Source organism: Tripterygium wilfordii, chromosome 17 (assembly GCF_013401445.1).
Source record: "Tripterygium wilfordii isolate XIE 37 chromosome 17, ASM1340144v1, whole genome shotgun sequence".
In the NCBI taxonomy this organism is placed as follows: Eukaryota; Viridiplantae; Streptophyta; class Magnoliopsida; order Celastrales; family Celastraceae; genus Tripterygium; species Tripterygium wilfordii.
Window position 1 is genome coordinate 3,854,443 of NC_052248.1, and position 23,862 is coordinate 3,878,304.

At 34.8% G+C, this 23,862-nt stretch overlaps 5 protein-coding genes across 8 annotated transcripts; 4 read left to right on the top strand and 1 right to left on the bottom strand.

The window, feature by feature from the left end:
* Window positions 1-33: 33 nt before the first annotated feature.
* Window positions 34-2,657, top strand: LOC119982703 ((+)-neomenthol dehydrogenase-like). Its single transcript, XM_038826204.1, has 5 exons — window positions 34-354; window positions 527-776; window positions 1,503-1,565; window positions 1,765-1,944; window positions 2,030-2,657. Exons 1-5 carry the CDS (start codon window positions 332-334, stop codon window positions 2,405-2,407), a joined length of 894 nt encoding a protein of 297 aa, XP_038682132.1. The 5' UTR covers window positions 34-331; the 3' UTR covers window positions 2,408-2,657.
* Window positions 2,658-2,886: 229 nt separating this feature from the next.
* LOC119982706 (auxin-responsive protein SAUR68-like) lies at window positions 2,887-3,964 on the bottom strand. Its single transcript, XM_038826209.1, has one exon. It carries the CDS (start codon window positions 3,548-3,550, stop codon window positions 3,104-3,106), a length of 447 nt encoding a protein of 148 aa, XP_038682137.1. The 5' UTR covers window positions 3,551-3,964; the 3' UTR covers window positions 2,887-3,103.
* A 941-nt stretch (window positions 3,965-4,905) lies between these two features.
* On the top strand, window positions 4,906-7,036 carry LOC119982707 ((+)-neomenthol dehydrogenase-like). Of its 3 annotated transcripts, XM_038826210.1 has the most exons (5): window positions 4,906-5,381; window positions 5,552-5,801; window positions 6,029-6,037; window positions 6,327-6,380; window positions 6,453-7,036. In XM_038826210.1, exons 1-5 carry the CDS (start codon window positions 5,359-5,361, stop codon window positions 6,552-6,554), a joined length of 438 nt encoding a protein of 145 aa, XP_038682138.1. In that variant the 5' UTR covers window positions 4,906-5,358; the 3' UTR covers window positions 6,555-7,036. The 3 variants fall into 3 exon arrangements, with proteins under 3 accessions (XP_038682138.1, XP_038682139.1, XP_038682140.1); XM_038826211.1 differs by lacking the exon at window positions 6,029-6,037; XM_038826212.1 differs by lacking the exons at window positions 6,029-6,037; window positions 6,327-6,380.
* Window positions 7,037-11,973: 4,937 nt separating this feature from the next.
* Window positions 11,974-13,761, top strand: LOC119982705 ((+)-neomenthol dehydrogenase-like). 2 transcript variants are annotated; one of them, XM_038826207.1, is made up of 4 exons: window positions 11,974-12,087; window positions 12,197-12,674; window positions 12,872-13,269; window positions 13,334-13,761. In XM_038826207.1, the coding sequence occupies exons 1-3, from the start codon at window positions 12,071-12,073 to the stop codon at window positions 13,247-13,249; spliced, it is 873 nt and encodes a 290-aa protein (XP_038682135.1). In that variant the 5' UTR covers window positions 11,974-12,070; the 3' UTR covers window positions 13,250-13,269; window positions 13,334-13,761. The 2 variants fall into 2 exon arrangements, with proteins under 2 accessions (XP_038682135.1, XP_038682136.1); XM_038826208.1 differs by having other exon boundaries at window positions 12,872-13,255; window positions 13,320-13,761.
* A 5,270-nt stretch (window positions 13,762-19,031) lies between these two features.
* LOC119981827 ((+)-neomenthol dehydrogenase-like) lies at window positions 19,032-21,544 on the top strand. The gene is made up of 4 exons (XM_038824969.1): window positions 19,032-19,135; window positions 20,443-20,488; window positions 20,565-20,873; window positions 21,167-21,544. Exons 1-4 carry the CDS (start codon window positions 19,032-19,034, stop codon window positions 21,542-21,544), a joined length of 837 nt encoding a protein of 278 aa, XP_038680897.1.
* Window positions 21,545-23,862: the final 2,318 nt, after the last annotated feature.

The following is a 23,862-nucleotide window of genomic DNA, read 5'->3' on the forward strand; positions in this document are numbered from 1 at the left end:
AAATAAGGGATCGGGGTAGGTTTAGTGTTGAATCGGTGCACTATATTTTTTAAAAAAATTATGAAAAATTATAAATGTATGGTACTTTTCATCACGAATTTGAGGGTTTTTTTTTCCGAATAAATCCACCAGTCATTTCTTAGGGGCAGTATCATCCAACTGTTGTCCAATCAAATAAGATTAGAGACGAAAGTGGATAACTTCTCAGTCTTCTCATATGGGTCAAACGGACAGTGATAGATGAACAATGTAGAAGCAGAAGCAGTGATTTAAATGTTGAAGCCACCTTCGCACTACTCACGGTTCAAATTCAAAAACGTTTATCGCACAAATGGCAGAAGCAGCAGGAAAGAGGTACTGCTTTCTTGTTTCATGTTGTCCTCTTCTTCTAATTTGTTGCGGCAATTAATCAAACACTTGATGTGCGATTTCCACTTTCATTTCTGATTGCATCTCTCTTCACGTTTAACTCATCCTCCACACTCCAGGCTCTTTTGTTCCTGTAATGATGGATTTCTATGTGCAGATATGCGGTTGTTACGGGAGCAAATAAGGGGATTGGGTTGGAGATATGTAGGCAGTTGGCCTCTAAAGGGATTGTGGTGGTGTTAACTGCAAGAGATGAAAAGAGAGGCCTAGAAGCTCTTCATAAACTGAAAGAGTCTTCTGGTATTTCTGAATATGTGGTTTTTCATCAGCTTGATGTAGCAGACCATGCTAGCGTCTCTGCTCTGGCTGATTTCGTCAAAACCCATTTTGGGAAGCTTGATATTTTGGTACTGATAATTCAAACTCAGTTGTCTTTGCATCTTTACTTTCTTGTTTTTCTATTCCTACTTCCTACAAGATACGTATATGCATATGTGGAGAAATTACATTTGCATGCACTGATTTGGCGATATAATTTAACTCTAATGGTATACCCATCTGGCCATTGGTTTCTTTGGTTCTTCATATAGACAAACACTAACATAGAGCACATGACTCTGTCGCCTTAAGGGTTTGGGAAGTTCTGTAATCCAAGTATCTTTGATTTTAGTGCAATTGAACATTATTTGGTTTTGGTTGTGTAATTGAACTTTTAGTAGTTTTATGGATAACAGTTCATTTTGGCTTTATTTTTTGGATTTGCTGAAATTGGTGATTTTGCATGTCCCCATTTTTGGAGCTTTCTTTGTGATCTCATAGTACTGTTCATCTATTTACTAAGATGCTGAAATGAATCCTAATTTTTTATCACTTCTATATCACACTTCACAGAATACATATGAGTGAAATCCTGTTTTTTACATATGACATTAACTGACAATTTATTACTAGAGCAGTGTTTATTTTGATTGAAACTTGAAAGAAGCATATTAATTAATCTATTTGAAGCTGAAGATTTTGGCGTCAACTAAGTGGTAATACAATCTAGTTGAAATTCTTTATTTGGATGTACATTTTCCCTTTTTTTTTCTTTGAAAAAATTTCTGGGTTGATTTTGAAGAAGTGAAGCGCAGGTGAACAATGCTGGGGTTGTTGGAGCCAGTATTGATGAAGATGCTTATAGAGCAGCGACTAAGGTGAGTTTTCTAAATGGGATTTAGCAATTACCATAATCTGGTTGGTAGTCATAACTGTTAACCCAATTGAGGAAAGGAAAGCTGGAAAACACATTGGCGCAGAAGAAGAGTTCATTTCACAAATTTGTTCTACTCAAGTAATATTGGACGTCATTTCATATAGCTAACAAGGATAACAAAGCTCTTCTAACTAATCCAGGAAGGTGGTCAAATCATTTGGAAGGAATTGTTAAGAAATGCAAGCTACGAACTGGCTGAAGAATGCTTGAATATAAACTATTATGGCTCAAAACGAATGGTAGAAGCATTCATTCCCCTTCTTCAGATATCCAATTCACCAAGGATTGTCAATGTCTCTTCATCCATGGGAAGGTTGGAGGTAGAAATCTTCACAACCTTTTGCAACAGATAACTTGTCTTTGGTATTACACATGGTTGAGTTAAACTTCTTTAATTTGTTTCAGAATGTACCACATGAATGGGCTAAAGGAGTGCTAAGTGATGCTGATAATCTAACAGAAGAAAGAATTGATGAGGTGTTGCATCAATATCTGAAAGATTATAAAGAAGGTTCTGTTGAATCGAAAGGCTGGCCGAGTTTTGGTTCTGTCTATATACTTTCAAAAGCAGCGATGAATGCATACACAAGGATTCTGGCCAAGAAGTACCCTACTTTCAGAATCAATAGTGTCTGCCCTGGATTTGTGAAGACAGACATAAACTACAACACTGGTTTCTTATCTGTTGAAGAAGGAGCAGAGAATCCTGTTAGGTTGGCTTTGTTGCCAGATGATGGTCCTTCTGGCCTCTTCTTTAATCAAAAGGAAGAGGTAGCCTTTTAAGCAAATGGGATTAATTCCTTTACTTTTTCATCTTAGGTTATGATTAGGGTTTGAAGTACGTTGTACGTCGAGATTGTGACTGTTTTTTCTAGCAGCATATATGGTTTGTAAATTGCAACTCTATGATGGTTCAACTGGACATGTAGTCAGTACTTTTACTGGAACTTAAGAGCTGTCCATTCTTATGTATGTATAGGCTAAATAAGTTGAAGTGGAGTGGATCTCTCTTGCTAGAGAAGTTGTTTCTGCAGCTATTATCTCTATTTTGGGTGAAATTTGATCCAGTTGCAGCTTAATCTAATTAATATAAGTTCGGTGCTTGCTTTGTGGTTTCCCTGATCATTGGGGTTTCTGGTTGCATCAATTTCTGTAGCAGTTGAGTTTGAGTGTGAAGAAAGCTTCAGTTGTGGTGCTTGTATATCAGGTATTTGACCAATTCCTTGTGTTGGGTTACATAAGAATGAAAGAACATTTTGAAATAAATGAGTCAAATGCGCTCGTCTAAATATTCTGGCTCTGGGGGGTATGAATCAAACACGCTCTTCTACAGATTCTGGCTTTTGGGGTATGAATCAAATGCGCTCTTCCAAGATTCTTGCTTTGGGCAGCTACAAACACTTGGAATTCTGTCTTAGATCTCCATCCCTGCTATTTCTTTGTCATCTCTCCTGTTACAGTATCAGAAAAGAATATGTTTCAGAAGCTGCAGATCATTTGTTGGTTTATTTCTTCTTCATGAACATACGAAGATGATGAGCATCGACGATTTGAAATGGAGATGAGCAATGCTTTCTGTACATCTTCAGTTATATGTTGTTGGATTAAAGCAATAACATATTCCATGAAGCTTGCATCACAAGGCAATGTAAGAGGTCCATCACTTGATAATCCAAACTCTTCTTCTGCAAGTCTAAACAGCTCTCGGATGATTCCATGGTTGAGAATCTGCAGAGGAAGCACAAACCGGATTTGATCAGCAGTGTACACAACAAAGTGGCCCTTAGTTGTTGATGATGATGATGTGCTGCAACTCTGCACATCTATGGCTTCTTTTGTTCTTGGGAATGTAATTCTTTTTCGCCGGATTGCCACAAACTTCTGCCACTTCCGTGCCAATCTGATGAGCTTCTTGGTACTAATCATTCTTACTGTGGGGAAATCACAGCAGAGGATATATCGATCTTAAATCTTGGAGTTCTGATAGCTGAAATGCTTTGTTGTGTAGAGGGCAGAGGATGTGGATTGCTTTATATATGCAAAAAGCAAGAGACGACCTATTCAATGCTACTGAACCAATAATGGATGCCATGGGAAGCAAAACCATGTGATGGTAGGATGTAATGGACTATTTAGCACATCAAGTTGGAACATAAGAGAAACATCAGAACTGTCTTATGTCTGGTGGTTTGACAACAAAATGTGCTCAAGAACACTGTGAACCACTTGAAGAAAGAAAATATGATAAGCTTGTAAGAGTATAAACAAATGATTTGGTTGGAGTTGGAAGATATGTGTATTCATGATTTTACACAAATATGAGGTGGAAATGGGAGGCTCCCTGTGATGACCCCCCTGGGCCCCCACGCATAATCCAAGGCCCAACCCTCACACCCACGAATGGGCCGGCCTGTGGCCAAGGCCCTCATGGGCAGGGATAGGGGGAAGAGAAGCCCATCCCATGAAAACCTTGGTTATAGTGGGAGGAAGGCTCTCCCACTTATATACTACACTGGCATGCCCACATCTTCCGATGTGGGATCATGACAATACCCTCCCCTTCTAAAGACCAACGTCCACGTTGGTCAGGCACCATGGCCGACCCCTCCGGCAGTACAGTCGGGCCGCAGCCACACACCATTTCGGGCCGCTCCCTGTGATGACCCCCCTGGGCCCCCACGCATAATCCAAGGCCCAACCCTCACACCCACGAATGGGCCGGCCTGTGGCCAAGGCCCTCATGGGCAGGGATAGGGGGAAGAGAAGCCCATCCCATGAAAACCTTGGTTATAGTGGGAGGAAGGCTCTCCCACTTATATACTACACTGGCATGCCCACATCTTCCGATGTGGGATCATGACAATACCCTCCCCTTCTAAAGACCAACGTCCACGTTGGTCAGGCACCATGGCCGACCCCTCCGGCAGTACAGTCGGGCCGCAGCCACACACCATACCAGTTTTTCATGGGCTCTGGTGGTCAATACCCCGTGGGTCGAGCACCATGGCTGGCCACTCCGCAGACGCGGCCCCAAGGTCGGGGCACTGGACTCTCAATGAAAGCACCAAATGTGATGACCCCCCTGGGCCCCCACGCATAATCCAAGGCCCAACCCTCACACCCACGAATGGACCGGGCTGTGGCCAAGGCCCTCATGGGCAGGGATAGGGGGAAGAGAAGCCCATCCCATGAAAACCTTGGTTATAGTGGGAGGAAGGCTCTCCCACTTATATACTACACTGGCATGCCCACATCTTCCGATGTGGGATCATGACACTCCCTTTGTCCCACACGTCCATGAACTACCTAGCAAGGAATTTGGCCAAAGCAAAAAGTGGCGTGGCAGGGGCACACTACTGGTGCAGTGTTAATCGACATTTTGAGTCAGTCCGCCAAGTTTCACGTGATTTCAAGATCGACATTTTGAGTCAACCCGCCAAGTTTCATGTGATTTCAAGGTTTAAGCCTTTTGAATTTCGGGTGATCCAAAAGACAGAAATCTAAAATAAGGGTTGATCTAAAATTTTGAACTATTGCTTCTAACCTCGTATCATTGATCAACAAAGAGAATTCTAAGTTCTACCACAATCACTCATTTCTCTATGTGCTAAAATGATGACAGAGAGAGATGAACATTGTAGAAGCAGAGGCAGGGATTTAGGTATTGAAGCTTAGTTAGTTCTTCCCGATTGCCATTGCTTCAAGGTTAAAATTCAAGAATCTCCATCACACACATGGCAGAAGCAGCAACAAAGAGGTATTGTTTTATTTGAAGTTGCAGCAATTAATCAAGCACTTGGCGTGCGATTTCCATTTTCATTTCTGATTGCATCATCTCTTCACGTTTAAGTCAATCCTCCACACTCCAAGCTCTTTGTCGCTTCTCTCTTTACTTTTGTTCCTGTAATGATGGATTTCTGTGTGCAGATATGTGGTTGTTACGGGAGCAAATAAGGGGATTGGGTTGGAGATATGTAGGCAGTTGGCCTCTAAAGAGGTTGTGGTGGTGTTAACTGCAAGAGATGAAAAGAGAGGCCTTGAAGCTCTTCATAAACTGAAAGAGTCTTCTGGTATTTCTGACCATGTGGTTTTTCATCAGCTTGATGTAGCAGACCATGCTAGTGTGTCTGCTCTGGCTGATTTCATCAAAACCCAATTTGGGAAGCTTGATATTTTGGTACTTATGATTCAAACTCTGTTGTCTTTACATCTTTACTAGCTTGTTTTTTCTGTTCTTACTTCCTACAACAAACATTGCAAATGTCGAGAATGGTTAGAGGGTTTCAGTAGAAACTGGAATCCAAGTATCTATGATTTTACAACCATTGAAAAGCTACTTGGGTTTTGTGTGATTGAACTTTTTTATGGGTAACAGTTCATTTTGGCTTACTTTTGGATCTGCAGTTGAAATTGGTGAGTCATCACAAGTTTCGTTTTTGCAAGCTTTCGTTGTAATCTCTGGTATTACAGTTCACCTATCTCATAAGATTCTGATATAATTCATCAATTTAATTTATGCTTCTTTTCATCATTATTTTTCCTGAATTCGTAAAAATGAATCTTGATTTTCTTTATCACTACTATGTTAAACTTGAGCGATTACATATGAGTGAATCCTGTTGTTTGACATATGACATTAACCGACAATCTATTAGAGCAGTTTTTGTTTTGATTAAAGGAAGCTTTCATTCCCCTTCTTCAGATATCTGATTCACCAAGGATTGTCAATGTCTCTTCAATTATTGGAAAGTTGGAGGTAGAAATCTTTACAACCTTTTGCGAGAAATAGTCTTTGGTATTACTCACGGGCTTGCTTATTTTGTTTCAGTATGTATCAAATGACTGGGCTAAAGGAGTGCTAAGTGATGCTGATAATCTAACAGAAGAAAGAATTGATGAGGTGTTGCAACAATATCTGAAGGATTATTAAGAGGGTTCAGTTGAATCAAAAGGCTGGACGAGTTTTTTGCCTGCCTATATACTCTCAAAAGCAGCCTTGATTGCATACACACGGATTCTGGCCAAGAATCAATAATGTCTGCCCTGGATATGTGAAGACAGACATAAACTACAACACTGGTGTCTTATCTGCTGAAGAAGGAGCAGAAAGTCTTGTTAGGTTGGCTTTGTTACCAAATGATGGTCCCTCTGGCCTCTTCCCTGATCGGAAAGAAGGGTCGGGTTTTTAAGCAAATGGGATTAGGGTCTCAAGTCTCATGTTAAATGTCAAGATTATGACTGATTACTTAAGCAGTGCATATGGTCTATAAATTTCCATTCTGTAAAGGGTTCAACTGGACATGTAGTCGATTCCTATTGCTTGAGAAGTTGTATCTGCAGTTATCATTTGTATTTTGAAGGAGGAAGCTTGATCCGGTTGCATCTTAATCTAATTATGAACAGTTTGGTGCTTGCCTTTTTTTGTTTCCTTGACCGTCTAGGTTCCTGATTCCATCAATTTCTGTGGCTATAGAGTTTGCTTGGAGACCTACAAGGTAGAAAATTTCCTGCTGGTAGTGAGGGATCTCCTCCTTGTTAACAACACTTCCTACTTGCAGACACATCTGAGATGTTAGAACCCATATCTATATATCTGGAGTTACTTAGCAAAATCCTAAGTTCACTACTCTCCTGTACGTTTCGGTTTTGTTAGAGTTCATAGGTTTATAGTTCACCACTAGATCCACAGACTAATTTTTCAGATGAAGTTTCTTAATCATCGAAAGATATCACTCGTTTCAAATCAGTCGCCGAATTCTTAAATTTCTCAATTCAGTCAATCACTCTTGAAATATTTCTCACGATAGCTCACTCAGTCATGCACGGGTGTTCAAAATTTTCTTATCACCACAAACTTTCTACTACCACTGAAAGTTACTAAAGCTGCATTTGGTAAGCAATTTCAAGTAGCATATATGCTATTTGTTTACCAATAGCAATTCTGCCTTACCATCTCAACAAGCATAAAACAACCACATCAAGTACCATTTTAAAATGCTACTTAAAACAACAATTTCACTAGCATTTCAATATTTTTTATGAAAATACCTTGGCCTTTTTATGACGATTACCAAAACTAAACTTATATACCCCTAGCATTCCAATTAGTTGTCCTTTTTATGACCATTAAATATGTACTGTAATATATTGATTTGCGATTTTGCGTTGCCCTTAAAGGTTATTAGTGATTTTTTTCCCATTGTTTCGTACCATGTAACATAAGAAATTATTCTTATGTTATTTTAAATATGTAATATATTTTGCAATGTAATTATGTAAAAATTTAGACTGTGCAAGAATTTTTTGAATTATGGAACAATTAGATATTTAATTACTTTTGTCAAATGTAAAATACGTAATACCCTAATACGTAATTTGTCACAACATTTTAAATAATATATATGTTATCAACATAAATTGAACAAAACAGTCTTAGTATTTCAGAAAGTATATATATATATGCTACCATTTAAACTAGTATATGCTTGATCGTATGATATTTTATCTATTTTTATCCCTCACTTTACACTTATTTTTGTCTCTATTTATGGGAATGGACATGAATATTGCATAATTTATTTTTGGTTTGGTTTGTACGTTAATTTGCACAAAATGATGAAAAAAAGAATTTCTTGAACTTGTGATTTAAGCCCAACGGAGAAGCCCACAAGTTCAAGGATATATTATTTCAAGTCCAATCCTAGTCAAACAATAAAAGAGGGCTTTGTAAGGTTTCCTAAAAAGAAGAATAAGAAGAAAATCAAAAGAATACAAATCAAGCAAGGAAAGGTGGCGGCTGTTGAAGGAAATCAAAGTCAAGTGGAGAAATAGGAAAGCAGTAAAGAGAGAAACTATATGTGGCCATGTGACTAGAGAAGCAAAAGGAGAAGACTTGCATGGCAAGTAAAAGAAATAAACAGAATTGAAGGAAATTAGAGAATGAATCGGAATTGGTTTGCAATTGAAGTCAGTCCACGTGCAATATAAATAGGAGAGTCACAACTGCACAATAGGAGAGTTGGAGAGTCGTATTCTCTCTAACTTTTATTTTTTTTTGTTCTTCTTTCTAGTTTTTCTTACTGTTAGGGGGTGATGTAGCCTAGCATGAATATTATTAATTAGCTATTTGATTTGATGAATGCATGATTTTGGTTCAATGATTCTTGTCTTTAATTACCATGCTTATAGTCTATCGTTTGTTTGATTGTCTGATCACTAATTGAATGTCAATTAGGCTCATCTAGCTAGGACTAAAGAACGAACCGAATTCACGTGTCTTAGTAGAATTGGAATTAAGGAAATCATTTGTCGAATGTCATGAACAAAGTTTATGGGATTGATTAGTTGTTATAATTCTTTAGATCGTAATGAGTTATTAGCTTTAGGTTAACGACTACGAACCGAACAAGATTAATCCATTGTTAATAATATTTGTTGGCATCGCGGATCAACAAATCAACATATTTAAGAAAGAATTAACTCTTGAATTGGAACCATAATTGTGTGTTAATTAATTGAATGTTTGTGATATGATTGCTAGGTGAAATCATTACCCTAGGCTTCTCTCATCTCGGTGACAAAATTATGAATTTTGATTATTTGTTAGTTTAGGTTACTTACATAAATCATTCTCCCATTCTCTTATTTTCATTCAATTCATTCATTAAGTTAGGTATAACAATTAAATTAATTTGTCTCCATGGGATCGACCTCGTACTTACATACACTGTGCTATTCGTAAACTATTGTGTACTTATGAAAATTATTAAATCAATGCTATCAACATATATGCTACTTTTAAAATTGTCTATCAAACAGACTTATTATAGTCAATCTTGCGATGCTCATCATGTACTCCCTTTTTTCTAAAACTTTGTTCTTTCATGAAATATTTATCTTATTTTCCTTATTATATTAACAATTGTAAACTATGATTGATGGATCAAGATTGTGGAATCATTCTAGATGGAATAATAGAAACTTTGATTTCAAAATTGACAGACTAATAAAACAAAAAAATTTGATTTTTCATTTGTGTAAACTTGTAATGGTCAACAAGAAATACAAGTTTTCTTATAATAAAACAAATAAACGCCGGCCACAGTGTGTGTCAATCAGTCTAACTTTTTTACACACACATATATATATATATATATAGGAATTCTCCTTTTGTGGACCAAAAGTGTGTACCAAGTTTGTGTACTTGTTTTTCAATCATAGATGTGATGGGTCCCATAATAAATGTGTGGCCCCCACTTATGTTGTGTTTTATTATAATCATTGGATTTTAGTGCACAAACTTGATCCACACTTTTTGGTTCACATAGGAGAATTTTTATATATATATATATATATTTTTTTTTTTTTTTATTTTTTTTAATTTTTTTTGATAATAGAGGATGATGTCATACAAATTTGCTGACATATGGTATGAATTTAAACTACGACCATTAGGCTCGTGCTTACAAAAATTTTCCACCCAATGACATAATATATTGAGTCAAGTTCAATGCGTGAAAAAACATTCTTTATTTGTTTTGGAAAATTATTTTTGTCATTAAGTCTAATTTCTTATTCTCTGTCTGCAGTTTTCACCGTAGGTATCGAGGTACGTCCGTTCAGTGTCGAAACATGAAATCAAAAGCCCAAAAATGATACATATTTTCTTATTTAAAAATAAAATTGACTTTAACAATGAAATGTTGACGTTTTTTGGGTTTATGTTTAGCTTCTAGTCAAGTCAAAGCCATCGGAAGCCCTTCAAAATTTGCTTTGTTGGTCATACAATAACGTGGTAAGAAATGTCACATACATCCCCCATGATAGTAAAAAACCTGCATTGTACGTTGTTTATGTATTAATTAATTATGCCGTCGTGTTTGATTCCCTTTTTTTAATTTTAATTTTTGTTTAGACTAACATGAACTTATCCATAAAAAAGTTGAAATAAAGGGACTTGGATATATAAAATTACTTTAAAATAATTATCGAATTATAAAGTAAAATAAGCTTCTCTCAAAAGTTTATTTTTAATTTTATAAACAAACTCATAAACTAATTCTTCTTTATAGTTTTTGGTTTGATTACTAGATTTTATTTTATGACAAAAAACTTGTCTAAGAAGCCAATATATACGATCTTACTACGCATGGTAAATTCAAAACACGTGTCTCTCTACATCCCACATGCACCAGGTAATTATAAGATTTTCGGCCCCATAAAATTGTGTTAAAGAAATCAACAAGAGATGAGAGTTGAACCCAAAATCCTTAATTTGTATTTGATAAATATTTATCATATCGTATTAATTAATAATGATGACATGTAAAGAAAAAAAATAAAGATGACGGCTCTATCTAGTCAGAATGAGATTGGAATTAGTTAAGGTAAAGATAAGAGTAATTTTTCTTTAGCAAGCGTTTTTTTTCTTTTTTTGAGTCTGGTTTAGCGGATCCATTGTGTCATTCATTCGCTGTCGATGGACACCTCACCAAACGTGAGAGCGGGACTAACAGAACTGCTGGCCATATATATGCCAGCGATTCCATTGACATTGGATAAGCTTTGATTCGGAGCTTATCAACCGGAAAACGACTTGCTTCTACTTTTTTTCTTAAAATTGTCCCGGGCCCACAATAAATGCTAGCTTTTATAGGAGGAATTCTACTATGTGAACCAAAATCAATGGTTGTAATAAAGCACAACATAAATAGGGGCTATACATTTACTATGGGACCCACTATATCTATGGTTAAAAAATAAGTCCACAAATTTGTCCACACTTTTGATCCACATAAGAGAATTTCTGTTTTTATGGTTCTTAATTTTTTTTTAAAAAAAAACTAACATGGCCCCACAATAGATGCTGGCTATATAATATTTATTATTATAGTTAACAATTTTTTACTTGTTATTTCTTTATTAATTTTACTTAAAAAATTATTTATATTATTATTGCAGTTAACAATTATACAAAATAACTAAATAAGTCATTTTATTAATAAATCCATCATTTTATTAATATTTTAAGATAATTACTTTAATTTTGATTTTAAAATATTTCATAATTTATACTTAAAATTAATTTTAATAAAAATAATATTTATTAGATTAAATTTAATATAAATATCCTAAAATCTAATATTATAATACTTTACTTCAACAACATTTTGGCCAACTTCAACTTTTTTAGTTATTTAAACACCTCATTGTATATTACAAAACTTTAATCTCAGTTTTTTTTCTACCGTTTTTCTACTAGTATTAAAAATCAATCTTTCAACTCTATTAAACAAGTCTTTAACTGGCGAAATCCTACATCCATCGTTGCCCATATAAACCCTGCAAAGTTATGTTGTTTCATCAACAATCTGTCTCTCATATTTTCTTAAGCAAGAAAACAATCCTCTTATTTACAAAAGTAACAACTTCTTCTCCACATCAACAATGGCACCAGCAACAAAGTATGTGCTAATTCATCGCTAAATCATTTTCTCTTGTCTTTATTTATTTGCATTAATCATTAATTCAATTGTCGTAAACATATGTATATATTGATTTTGTAATGTGCAGGTATGCAGTTGTGACTGGCTCAAACAAAGGGATTGGATATGAGACAGTGAAGCAATTGGCCTCCAATGGCATCACAGTGGTGTTAGCAGCAAGAGATGAAAAGAGAGGCCTTGAAGCTGTTCAAAAGCTTAATGAACTTGGCCTTTCTGGCAAAGTGGTTTTTCATCAGCTCGATGTAACAGACTCTGCCAGCATCGCTTCCTTCGCCGATTTCGTCAAAACCCAGTTTGGAAAACTTGACATCTTGATCAACAATGCTGGAATACTTGGCATAACTATTGACATTGAAGCCATAAGAGCTTCAGGTGGACAGATTGATCCTAGTCGCGCAGTGATTCAAACATACGAATTAACCGAACTATGCCTCAAAACAAATTACTATGGACCCAAAACCATGATTGAATCACTAGCTCCTCTTCTTCAACTATCAGATTCACCGACAATTGTCAATGTTTCTTCCTACGGAGGCAAGTTAGAGGTATATATAATATGCAGTGACGTCCTTAATATATATATTTTTTGTGAGGTAGTGATTAGGGAAACAGTTATAATAGGGATCCAGTCAGTGCTATCTCAGTTATCCCAAGTAGCTGAGTTATACACATGTTTTCATGTGCAATTAGGAAGAATCATTTTGGCTCACTTCAATTTTGTTCCTTATTTCTTTTTGGGCAGAATATAGCAAATGAATGGGCTAAAGAAGTGTTGGGTGATGGAGAGAAACTCAAGGAAGAGAGAGTTGAAGAGGTGTTGATAGAGTTTTGCAAGGATTTCAAAGAAGGTTCACTGGAAAGCAAAGGGTGGCCAACACTTACAGCTGCATACAAGATGTCAAAAGCAGCTCTCAATGCATACACAAGGATTGCAGCCAAAAAGTATGAGAGTTTCTGCGTCAACTGTGTTTGTCCTGGCTTTGTCAAAACAGATTTAAACCGTAACCAAGGCAACTTGACCGTCGAAGAAGGTGCAGAAAGTCCTTCGAAGTTAGCATTGCTGCCTAAAGGAGGTCCTTCTGGTCTCTTCTTCATGCGAGATGAAGTTTCAGTCTTCTGATGGATCATATATATATATATATATATATATATATATATATATATATATATATATATATATATATATATATATATATATATATATGTCTAATTATTGTCAACCTTTAAGATTATTGAATCCTATACATACCTACATACGATCATGTAATTTTTTTTTGCTTTTGTGTTTAGTCAACTCAATAAGATATCACCTCGACCGTCGAAGAAGGTGCAGAAAGTCCTTTGAAGTTAGCATCGCTGCCTGAAGGAGGTCCTTCTGGTTTCTTCTTCATGCGAGATGAAGTTTCAGTCTTCTGATGGATCGTATGTGTGTGTGTATATATATATACCTACATATGATCACGTAATTTTTTTTTTCTTTTGTGTTTAGCCAATAAGATATCTCTTTATTATTGTGATTGTGGATCAAAGCACAATTGATCTCGAAAAGATGTTTGAAAAAAAACTCCATGCTTAATGTTAGATCCTGAACGAATTATTGTTTGGTGTATAGTAAAACATTTTTATGCATAATTTTATGTCCAAAATATGAAGTAATTAGTTTTTGTTTTGGATCCGGAGCTATGGAATTCGCAGAGTGTACAATTCTCATGCAATTATAATCTATATATGGTCTGAGAGATATGTCATATCACACTCCACTTTTATCTTTTCTCCACCATTACGTAAGAATTGTTAGACTCTGAAAATTTCTAGAGTTCCCTCGTCTCAATATTTTTGTGATTGTGCATAATTGCTTCTTTTTATTGTGCATGTTTTCGGGTTTTATTCTTGAAGAACTCAGAGTAGACTGAAGCTCATGCAATTCGCTGGAAGTACTTATTCTTGAGCAAATATAATTTCAAAAATTTTAAGAAATGGATTGTTGTTGTAGGACACAAAAGAACATCTTCTATGGCTTGCTAGGTCTTTGTGTAGCCAATGGGTACGTAATTTTGACATTAGTCTTGGTCTTTATTAGTCATAGCCTTGGTCTTGAATACAAATTCATCCCAATGTTTCCCTTGCATACAAACTTACAAGGGAGGGGGGACACCGGCCCAATTGAATATACTAGCTAGCCAACAACTAATACCCAAGCGATGTGAGATTTCGTTTTTAATATTTTATGGCTAGCTAGGTATTTGTGCACTTAATGGATACGTAATTGTGTTATTAGTCTTGGTCTTTATTAGTCCTAGTCTTGATCTTGAATTCAAATTCATCGGTCGTACAAATAGAATTAGGATTCAAGACGTCATTAACGACGCAAAAACAACGACTCTATGGCTGCCTGGCTTGTGGAACTGTAAATTTTTGCAGTATTATTTATAGTACGTTCACTGTCATGACGCGGTGACGGTGACATGAAGACCTGATATCTGGAGACGGCCATGACGGCTCAATATGGGACGGTCATAGATTATGTCAAATAACCAAAAGAGGAAGAAAGACGACTTTAATAAACTCTTGAGAGATGGTCAAAGCTAGATTGAGCTTCTCTAATTCCGATCGTCCAAAATAACAGCGTCCCGTTTGTAAGTAGTGAAACTTTATGTAACCACACTTACACAAAAATCGATCACTGATTTTGTTGAAGCACTACCACAAAAAATTGATTAAATATTACTTCGAAATTCTACAAATAAGAACAAACCGAATCAAGTTTGAGATGATTACTGAGTCACAAACTATGTCACTCTCTTTAAGAAGATTTCGTGGCTTTGCCTATGAATTTTGTGCTAGCAATATACAACAACGTCGTCGTCCCCAAGATAAAACAACCTACAACCTCTGCAAGTGATCTTTACACACAAAAGCATTAAAAATTACAATACTCGTATTTGTCTTTCTTAAAATTGTTAATCTCACAAAGAATTCGTCCTTCTATTTATAATACTAAAAAAATACGTCTTTTCACTAAAAACATAACACCGCGATCTTTAAAAAAAGTTGTAACATTTAGTTTTAATAAAAAAAACGTCTTATAGTTTTAATAAAATAAAAAATGTTATTAAAAAGATAGAAAAATAATAAAAGATTTCGTCCTTCTATATATAATACTCGAAAAAATACGTATTTTTCACTAAAAACATAACGCAGCAATCTTTAAAGAAAAGTCTTAACGTTTAGTTTTAATAAAAAAAAAGTTTTACAATTTTAATAAAATAAAAATTGCTATTAAAAAGACAGAAAAATAATACTAAGAAGTTGAGAAATCATAGGTCCCAGGGACCAAGACCCATCTTTTGATATATATAATATAGTGAGATTTGAACTTGGGTTTAGGGCACGTACAATTCCCAAAATTTTAGCCACCGCTCTACCCTTCACTTCATGTCCAATATATGCATTAAAGTTGTTTTAAATATATATAAAACATCAACAGATTACAACTAGGCAACCAGAAAAATCAAATGAGAAAAAGTACGTGTGTATTCCATATAAATATGCTTTACAGAGATGGTCGTTGGATCGATTCTCCAACAAACAAAACATGAAGTAGCCTGTTGTGTTAGCATATGCTTAATTATGTGCAAATATGTCAGCAGAAATAGTGGTAGCAGAAATGCTGGACAATTTTAATAGCAGATATGCTGTCTGAATGCTTTGTAGTGTTTGGTTGAATTTTTGTTGGTAACATTTATTTTGTGTAGCATATTCTGATAAATTACGTATATGAGTATTATACATCTTAGTTGTAATAGAGAAATATAACTATATCCAAACATAAAAATTTATTTATAAAATTAATATAATGAATTAAAATTTTAATAATAGTTAATTTATTTATTAAATGAGAAGCATTTTAATAGAACTATTCTTTAACGATATTAGGGGTAGAAGTGGGATAAAGGGCTAGTTTGGAACACATTTTTGTAGAGCATTTCTACTACTTTTGAGTATAAATGCTAGATGTAACCAAACAACAATTGAATTGCACATAATTCGAGACACTTTTAACCAACATTTTCCTCCAACTTCCAAATGCTACTCTTGAGTAGCTTTTTTGGAGCATTTACAAATTATTCTCTTTATTGTCCCTTGTAATTTCATATAATTCCAAGATTACCCCTCATATTTGTATATTTTTGTATGTGCAAGTAAAATTTGTTCCCCTTATGAAGGAATAGTGTTATTAAAATCCTTCTCATTAAATAAATAAATTAAATTAAATTGATAATTGATTAATTAATTGATAATTTATTATTATCTTTAATTTATTTAAAAGTCATTATATTATTTTTAAAAATTAAATTGTATGTTTGGATACAACATATACAACAAATAGACTTAATACCCCTGCACGTAATTTATTACAATATGTTACACAGCAAAAATGTTAACAGTAAAATTACAACCAAACATCTACTCAGCATTCAGCCAGCATTTCTGCTACTAAAATTGTCTAGCATTTCTGCTATCACCATTTTTACTAGCATATCTGCTACTTTACAAATACTCTACCAAACTAGCCCAAAGTAAATTTGATGAGGACAAAATAGAGAAATGATATTGAGATGCTGGTGAAATTGTTAAAAATTGGAACATTTCAAAAGTAGTATAAATGCTACATAAAAATCTCTTGGATTATGTGTCCAGAAATTGTTTTTGGGATGACTACCAGCATTTACGCTACTTGCTACAGTCACCCCTTTACTATTCACGGATCTCATTTCTGACTCGGGTTTTTATTTGTTTTCTATCTTATTATCCTTGTGATACTTACTCTTCTGCAGTTTTGTTACTACAAGTAAATTTTGACCTATGTTTTTTTTTTTTTTTTTTGAAATAGCGGTCGTTTTGACCTTGGCTAGAAATTTTTGGTTTGTTGTAGTGCGAGTTGCTCCGGATGATCAATCCGATTTTTTCAAACCCGATTCTCAGGTTGCGTGTGTTAAGTTAGGTCTCAGATGTAAATTAGTATTTTGGTTATCTTTGACTTTGATGGTCATGGGATTATAACATTTATTGTATGATTTTTGCAAAACAAATGCTTAAGTTTTGTCGTTATTGCCAATTGACCCCCTTGATTTCTAAATTTGACAGTCAAACCCTCCAAAAATATTAAAATTTCTTAGGAGTGTTAAATACCAAAGAAACGAACCGACTTCGAAACTGATTGATTGGTCGATTTTTATAAAAATTTCTCAATCGACTGAAATAATCTCCGATAACCGATCGGTTGGTCAGTTAAATTCATGTCAAAAAATCAACCATAACTAACCATTTACACCTCTAAAATTTCTTTGGTTTTTAACTCAGGGGTGTTGCACCTTACCCATATATATAGACGCGAGGTAGAGAGATTTGAGTTTTAAAGAGAGATGGTAGAGACGTGAGATAGGAAATAAGAAAAAGATCTTAGGTTATGTTATATGTACAAGGGTATTTTTGACCAATTTACTTTCAGGACTTATTAGAAATTTCAAAATACAAGTGGACTTAACGGAATACAAAGATTTAAGTAGGGACCTATGGATAGTTCTCCCTTATTATTTATTTATTTTAGAAACAAATTTTCTTTCATTAAGTCTAATTTCTTAGGAAGGCAATAATAAAATTAACAATATAAATGTCTATCTTATAGGATTTTAATACGTCAGTAATGACACAAGAAAAATGAAATCAAAAAATGATACGTATTTTCTTATTTAAAAATAATTAAAAAATGACTTTAACATCCAAATGTGATTGTTTTTTGGATTTGATTTCAGCTTCAAGACTAGTCAAAGCCATAGGAAGCAACATGCTATATTATATCCTTAATCATAGAATGATGCACCGGTGTGGTACCTGACAAAGACATTTCGACGCTCAAGTTAGAATAGTAATTGAAGGTCCTTTGTAGCAAGTAATCGAATGTAAAAGTAGTAAGTACGAAAAGATCCAGAATATAATTGAATGGTTAGAGTGTAGATTGTGTTGAAGAGAGATTATCGAAGAGAGTTTTCAAGAAAATCCTCCAAAATATATAAAATAGTTGAAAGAAAGGGACCTAAATATATAAAATTACTTAAAAATAATTTTTTTTGGATTAAAAAAAAAAGCTTATCTCAAAAGCTTTTTTATAAAAAATGTTGCCAACAAACTTAGAAACCAATTCTTTTGTGGCCTGTGTTTTTGGTTTCTTTATAAGATTTTCTTATAACAAGGAACTCATCCAAGACACAACTATATTTAATCATGTCGCACATGGCAAATCCAGAACACGTGAGTCTCCTCGTCACACATGCACCAAGTAATAATAAGATTTTTGGCAAAGTTATGTTAAAGAAATTAGCAAGACATGAGAGTTGAACCCAAGATCCTTAATGTTACCTTATATATGTAAATGAAATGACATGTAGCCCATCAGTTTGGTAACCCATGGGAACCCAACAGGTTTATTCCATTGATTTAATAAATGAAATAGTTTTATTTCCACTCTTTTATCCCAAAATTAATTATCTAAAATTTATTGTTTTAATATAGATTTCATTGTTTTTAAAACACAGTCTAGAATTTATTGTTTTAGTTCTTAATTCATTGTATTCGAAAATTTCATTGAAAAAACTAATGGAATTAAGATTTTTCCGATAAAACTCATCGACAATAGATTTTGTTAGAAAAAGTTTTATGTGCCGATTATAAATATGTATTTTTTTTAAAAAAATCTAACATGTATTTTTAGAGTTAAAACGTTTTAAATTTCATTTAAAAGACTTGGGGTTCAATGGACTACTACTATATGAGCTAACTAGCACTATTGATATGTAAATTAGCTTAGCTGTTACTTAATTTGTATTTAACAAAGATTTATCATGGATTATGCGGTTGATTTCCTCCTCCTTCCTGCTGAAGCTCGTGGTGCTTTTGGTCTTCATCCTTCTCTTGGTTGGTGTCTGGAAGCTTCACGATCTCTTCTGTATTTCTGTTAGCTTTTGCCCTATTTGTTTTCTATTTGGGCTTTCTTGTTAATTAGATTGTCTCTTGGTGGGTCTGTCAAGAGTTGGGTTTCTTCTCTTGAAGCCCATCTTCTTTCTTTTATTGCCAGCCCATTTAATTACTTTCTTTGTAGTCTAATCTGTGTCAGTAGCCGTTTATTTCAAACGGACTACTTCTCCTTTTATGGCCATCTCAGCTATAACCATTGTACTTTTGATATTTTGAATGGGTAAAATACAACATTTGATCCCTCAACTATACCTCTAATTTCACTTTTGTCCTTAAATTTTTTTTGCTCTTAACTTTGTCATTCCTTCAACTATTGAAAGGTATATATTTCGTCCTTCAAGTGAGAGAGTGACCGGAAAAATTCAACATGACATCTATTTTGGCACATCGGAATAATCTTAGTTAGTAAATTTTGACACATCTATTTGACAATCAAACCCACCAAAAATATTAAAATTTAAGGGAGTTAAAAAAACCAAAGAAATCGAACCGACTACCGAACTGACCAATTGTAATCTTCGAAAACATACTAATTGGTCGAATAAATTCATATCAAAAAACTGAAAAACCCACTGTAGCTGACCATTTATAGCCCTAAAACTTCTCTTAAGTCTCATCTATCAGTTGACTAGTGGATTAAGGACGTGATGCGCATGTTTTAGGTTTGAGTGTTGAATTAGAAAAATTAAAAGGGTTTATTATATATATGTGTGTGTATAGAGGGACGTGAGGTAGAGAAATATGAAGTATTACGTGTTATCTAATTAAATTGACTTTTGTTATTACGATGTCTAATTATATGTTATGATTGAATTTGTTAGAGATGCCTAGTGCTCCCGATTTGTATTTGACAAAGATTTATCATATCATATTAATTAAAGATGATGCCGTGATGGCTTTTAAAATAAATAATAAAAAAAAAGTGGTTCTTGCTCGTGAGAGAGATCACACTGGATTAGTTAAGGTCAAAATGAGAGTAATTTTTATTTGGCCGGCATTTTTTTCTTTGTTGTTCAAAGTTGACGAAATCCTACATCCATCGTTGCCCATATAAACCCTACAAAGTTTGGTTGTTTCATCAACAATCTCTCTCTCTTTCATATTTTCTTAAGCAAGAAACACAATCCTCTTATTTACAAAGTAACAACTTCTTCTCCACATCAACAATGGCACCAGCAACAAAGTATGTGCTAATTCATCGCTAAATCATTTTCTCTTCTTTTTATTTATTTGCATTAATTCATTCTCTAATGCAAATTTTGATTTTGTAATGTGCAGGTATGCAGTTGTGACTGCCTCAAACAAAGGGATTGGATATGAGACAGTGAAGCAATTGGCCCCTTGAAGCTGTTCAAAAGCTTAATGAACTTGGCCTTTCTGGCAAAGTGGTTTTTCATCAGCTTGATGTAGCAGACTCTGCCAGCATCTCTTCCTTCGCCGATTTCGTCAAAACCCAGTTCGGAAAACTTGACATCTTGGTCAACAATGCTGGAATGCTTGGCGTAACTATTGACATTGAAGCCATAAGAGCTTCAGGTGGACAGATCGATCCTAGTCGCGCAATGATTCAAACTTACGAATTAACCGAACAATGCCTCAAAACAAATTACTGTGGACCTAAAACCATGATTGAATCACTAGCTCCTCTTCTCCAACTATCAGATTCACCAACAATTGTCAATGTCTCCTCCTACTATGGCAAGTTAGAGGTATAGTATGCATGGCCTTAAATTTTGTTTTTTTTGGAAGCAATATTTAGGGAAACAGTTATAATAGGAATCCCAGCAGCAGTTGATATCCCAATTATCCCGGTAACTGAGTTATACGCACAGGATTTCATATGCATTATGTGGGATATATGGAGCCCACGAATTCATTTGGATCTTGTGTATCCATCTCAATAGCTAAGATAACTGAGATGCCGTACTATTGGGATCTTTATCATCTCAACAGCTGGGATAATTGGCTCACTTCAATTTTGTTACTTTTTCTTTTTGGGCAGTATATAACAAATGAATGGGCTAAAGAAGTGTTGGGTGATGGAGAGAAACTCACAGAAGATAGACTCGAAGAGGTGTTGAGGGAGTTTCGGAAGGATTTCAAAGAAGGTTCACTGGAAAGCAAAGGGTGGCCAACATTTACAGCTGCATACAAGATGTCAAAAGCAGCCTTAAATGCATACACAAGGATTGCAGCCAAAAAGTATGAGAGTTTCTGCATCAACTGTGTTTGTCCTGGCTTTGTAAAAACAAATTTTAACCGTAACAAAGGCACCTTGACCGTCGAAGAAGGTGCTGAAAGTCCTTTGAAGTTAGCATTGCTGCCTAAAGGAGGTCCTTCTGGTCTCTTCTTCATGCGAGATGAAGTTTCAGTCTTCTGATGGATCATATATATATATATATGTGTGTGTGTGTGTGTGTGTTTAATTATTGTCAACGTTTAAGAGTATTGAAACCTATACATACCTACATACGATCATGTAATTTTTTTTCTTTTTGTGTTTAGTCAACTCAATAAGATACCACTTTATTATTGTGATTGTGGATCAAAGCACAACTTATCTCGAAGATGTTTGAAAAACAACTCCATGTTTAATGTTAGATCTTGCACAAATTTGTTTGCTGTATAATAAAATGTTTTTTGTGCATAATTTTATGTCCAAAATATGAAGTTAGATTTTGTTTTGGCTACGAGGGTTTTGCGACATACGAAGTTTATAATTCTCATACAATTATAGAGTTTTTTTTTGTTTTAACACCCGTACAATTTTTAATTGGACATATAACGCTCAGTTGAAATTTATTAGCTTTTTAGCATCTTACCGCTGTTCTCAACAGCGGCATTGCTTTGTCTTTAGTGGATCAACAGCGGCTTACGGAAAAGAAAAGGTGCCGCTATCGACATCAACCTGAACACTATTCTGAAACGAGAGGGTGTGGATTGCATCTTGAGTTGCAACTCGGAGCTTTGCCATTGATTTAATTTGATGTCATCAACTCCATGTCTCATTAACATAGTCTCCAATTCTGGAAAAAGATACCGCATCATATTCTGAAGCAAGTCTTCTCCTCCAATAGCACTTCCCGCTAAAGCTTTTATTTGTGAGACTCCTCCAGCTGTAGCACTGACGGCTACATCACAGTAACCAACACCCATGTTAAAGATGAGTGCAATCTTTTCACTTCCGCTACCCATAGAGTCTTGAGCAGTCTGTTGCCGCTGTTGGGCATATAGCAGTGCAACATCAGTTGGTTCAGGCATCAATCGGAGTACATGAAGGCCAGCCATTGCACAAGCTCGTTCAAATTAACAGCAGCATTAGTTATCATTCTCACAGTCGCTGTTTCCAACAGCGGCTTTGATTAAATTTAATGGAATCGTTATTGTAAATAGTGGCTTCACTAAAGACAAAGAAGTGCCGTTCTTTCTACCAACGGCACGGTGCTAGATATCAAATTAATTTTAACTGGGTGTTATATGTCAAATAAAAATTTGTACGGGTGACAAAACGAAAAAAAGCTCACAATTATAATCTAATGATTTGGACGGTCTGCCATATCATATCACACTTTAGTCTTTTTTTCAACAGACTTATTCTCTACCGTTGGATGAGAATTGTCGGCTATGGAAAATTCAAGAGTTCCCTTATCCTTTTGTCCTTTTGTGTTTTGTGATTGTGGAACAATGCACAATTCATCTCCAAGCTGTTTGACAAAACTATTCAATAATTAAGGAATTATCACAGCATAAATGAAGTGTTTTTTTTAAAAAAATTATTCTTTTTGGTGTAATAGAATATTTTGAACTTTCATAGATGTTTTTGATTAGTTATTGCAGAGACCCGATTTGAGAATTGATCGAATTTAAACATTGAATGGAGGATAATTGCTTCTTTTTTTTTGTGTGTGGATCTTTTAGGGTTTGAGAAGTTAGTTTTAAAGTTAATTGGGATTCTTTATTTATCCTTCAAGGCCTAAATTAGATATGAATTTAGAGTAGACAGAAGCGCATGCATGCAATTCGCTGGACGTACCAGTTTAACCAAATATATGTAACGGGTACAGTCATTATGGAGGTTAAAGCAAAGCATGTGACAATTGTGGCTCTAAGAAAAAGACTGCAAGGTCTTCCTAAGAGTGTTTGGATTGAGGGATTTTGGGGAAGGGAAGGGAATGAAAATGAAGTTTCCTTCCAATTCTCTTGTTAATTTAGTGGAGGGATTTGAAGGGAATTAGAGGAAGATTTCATTAAATTTTTGTCAAAATACTTTCTCCTAAAAATGGGGTCATTTGGATAGAAGTGATGACTAATTAAGTTATTTATAAGTTAAAAACCTATTTTATCCTTGTACATAATACATTAACATAAAAAGTCAGGATAAATTAGTAAATTAGTGGGGATGATTTCTCATTCCAAGGCACAACTAGCGAAACTACGGAGCCTAATACAATATCAAAAGAGCCTTATGAACCGATGGAATATGCATATAAGGAATTGTATCCAGGTTGTGAAACCTTTAGTAAGTTGTCATTCGTCCTACATTTATATCATATGAAGACTATGGGTGGAATGAGCAACAAGTTTTTGTCAATGATGCTTAATTTGTTAAAGATTGCTTTTCCTAAAGGTGTCAATTTGCCTCGCAATGCATATGAAACAAATCAAATTGTCAAAAAGTTAGGTTGTGTTTGGTATCAC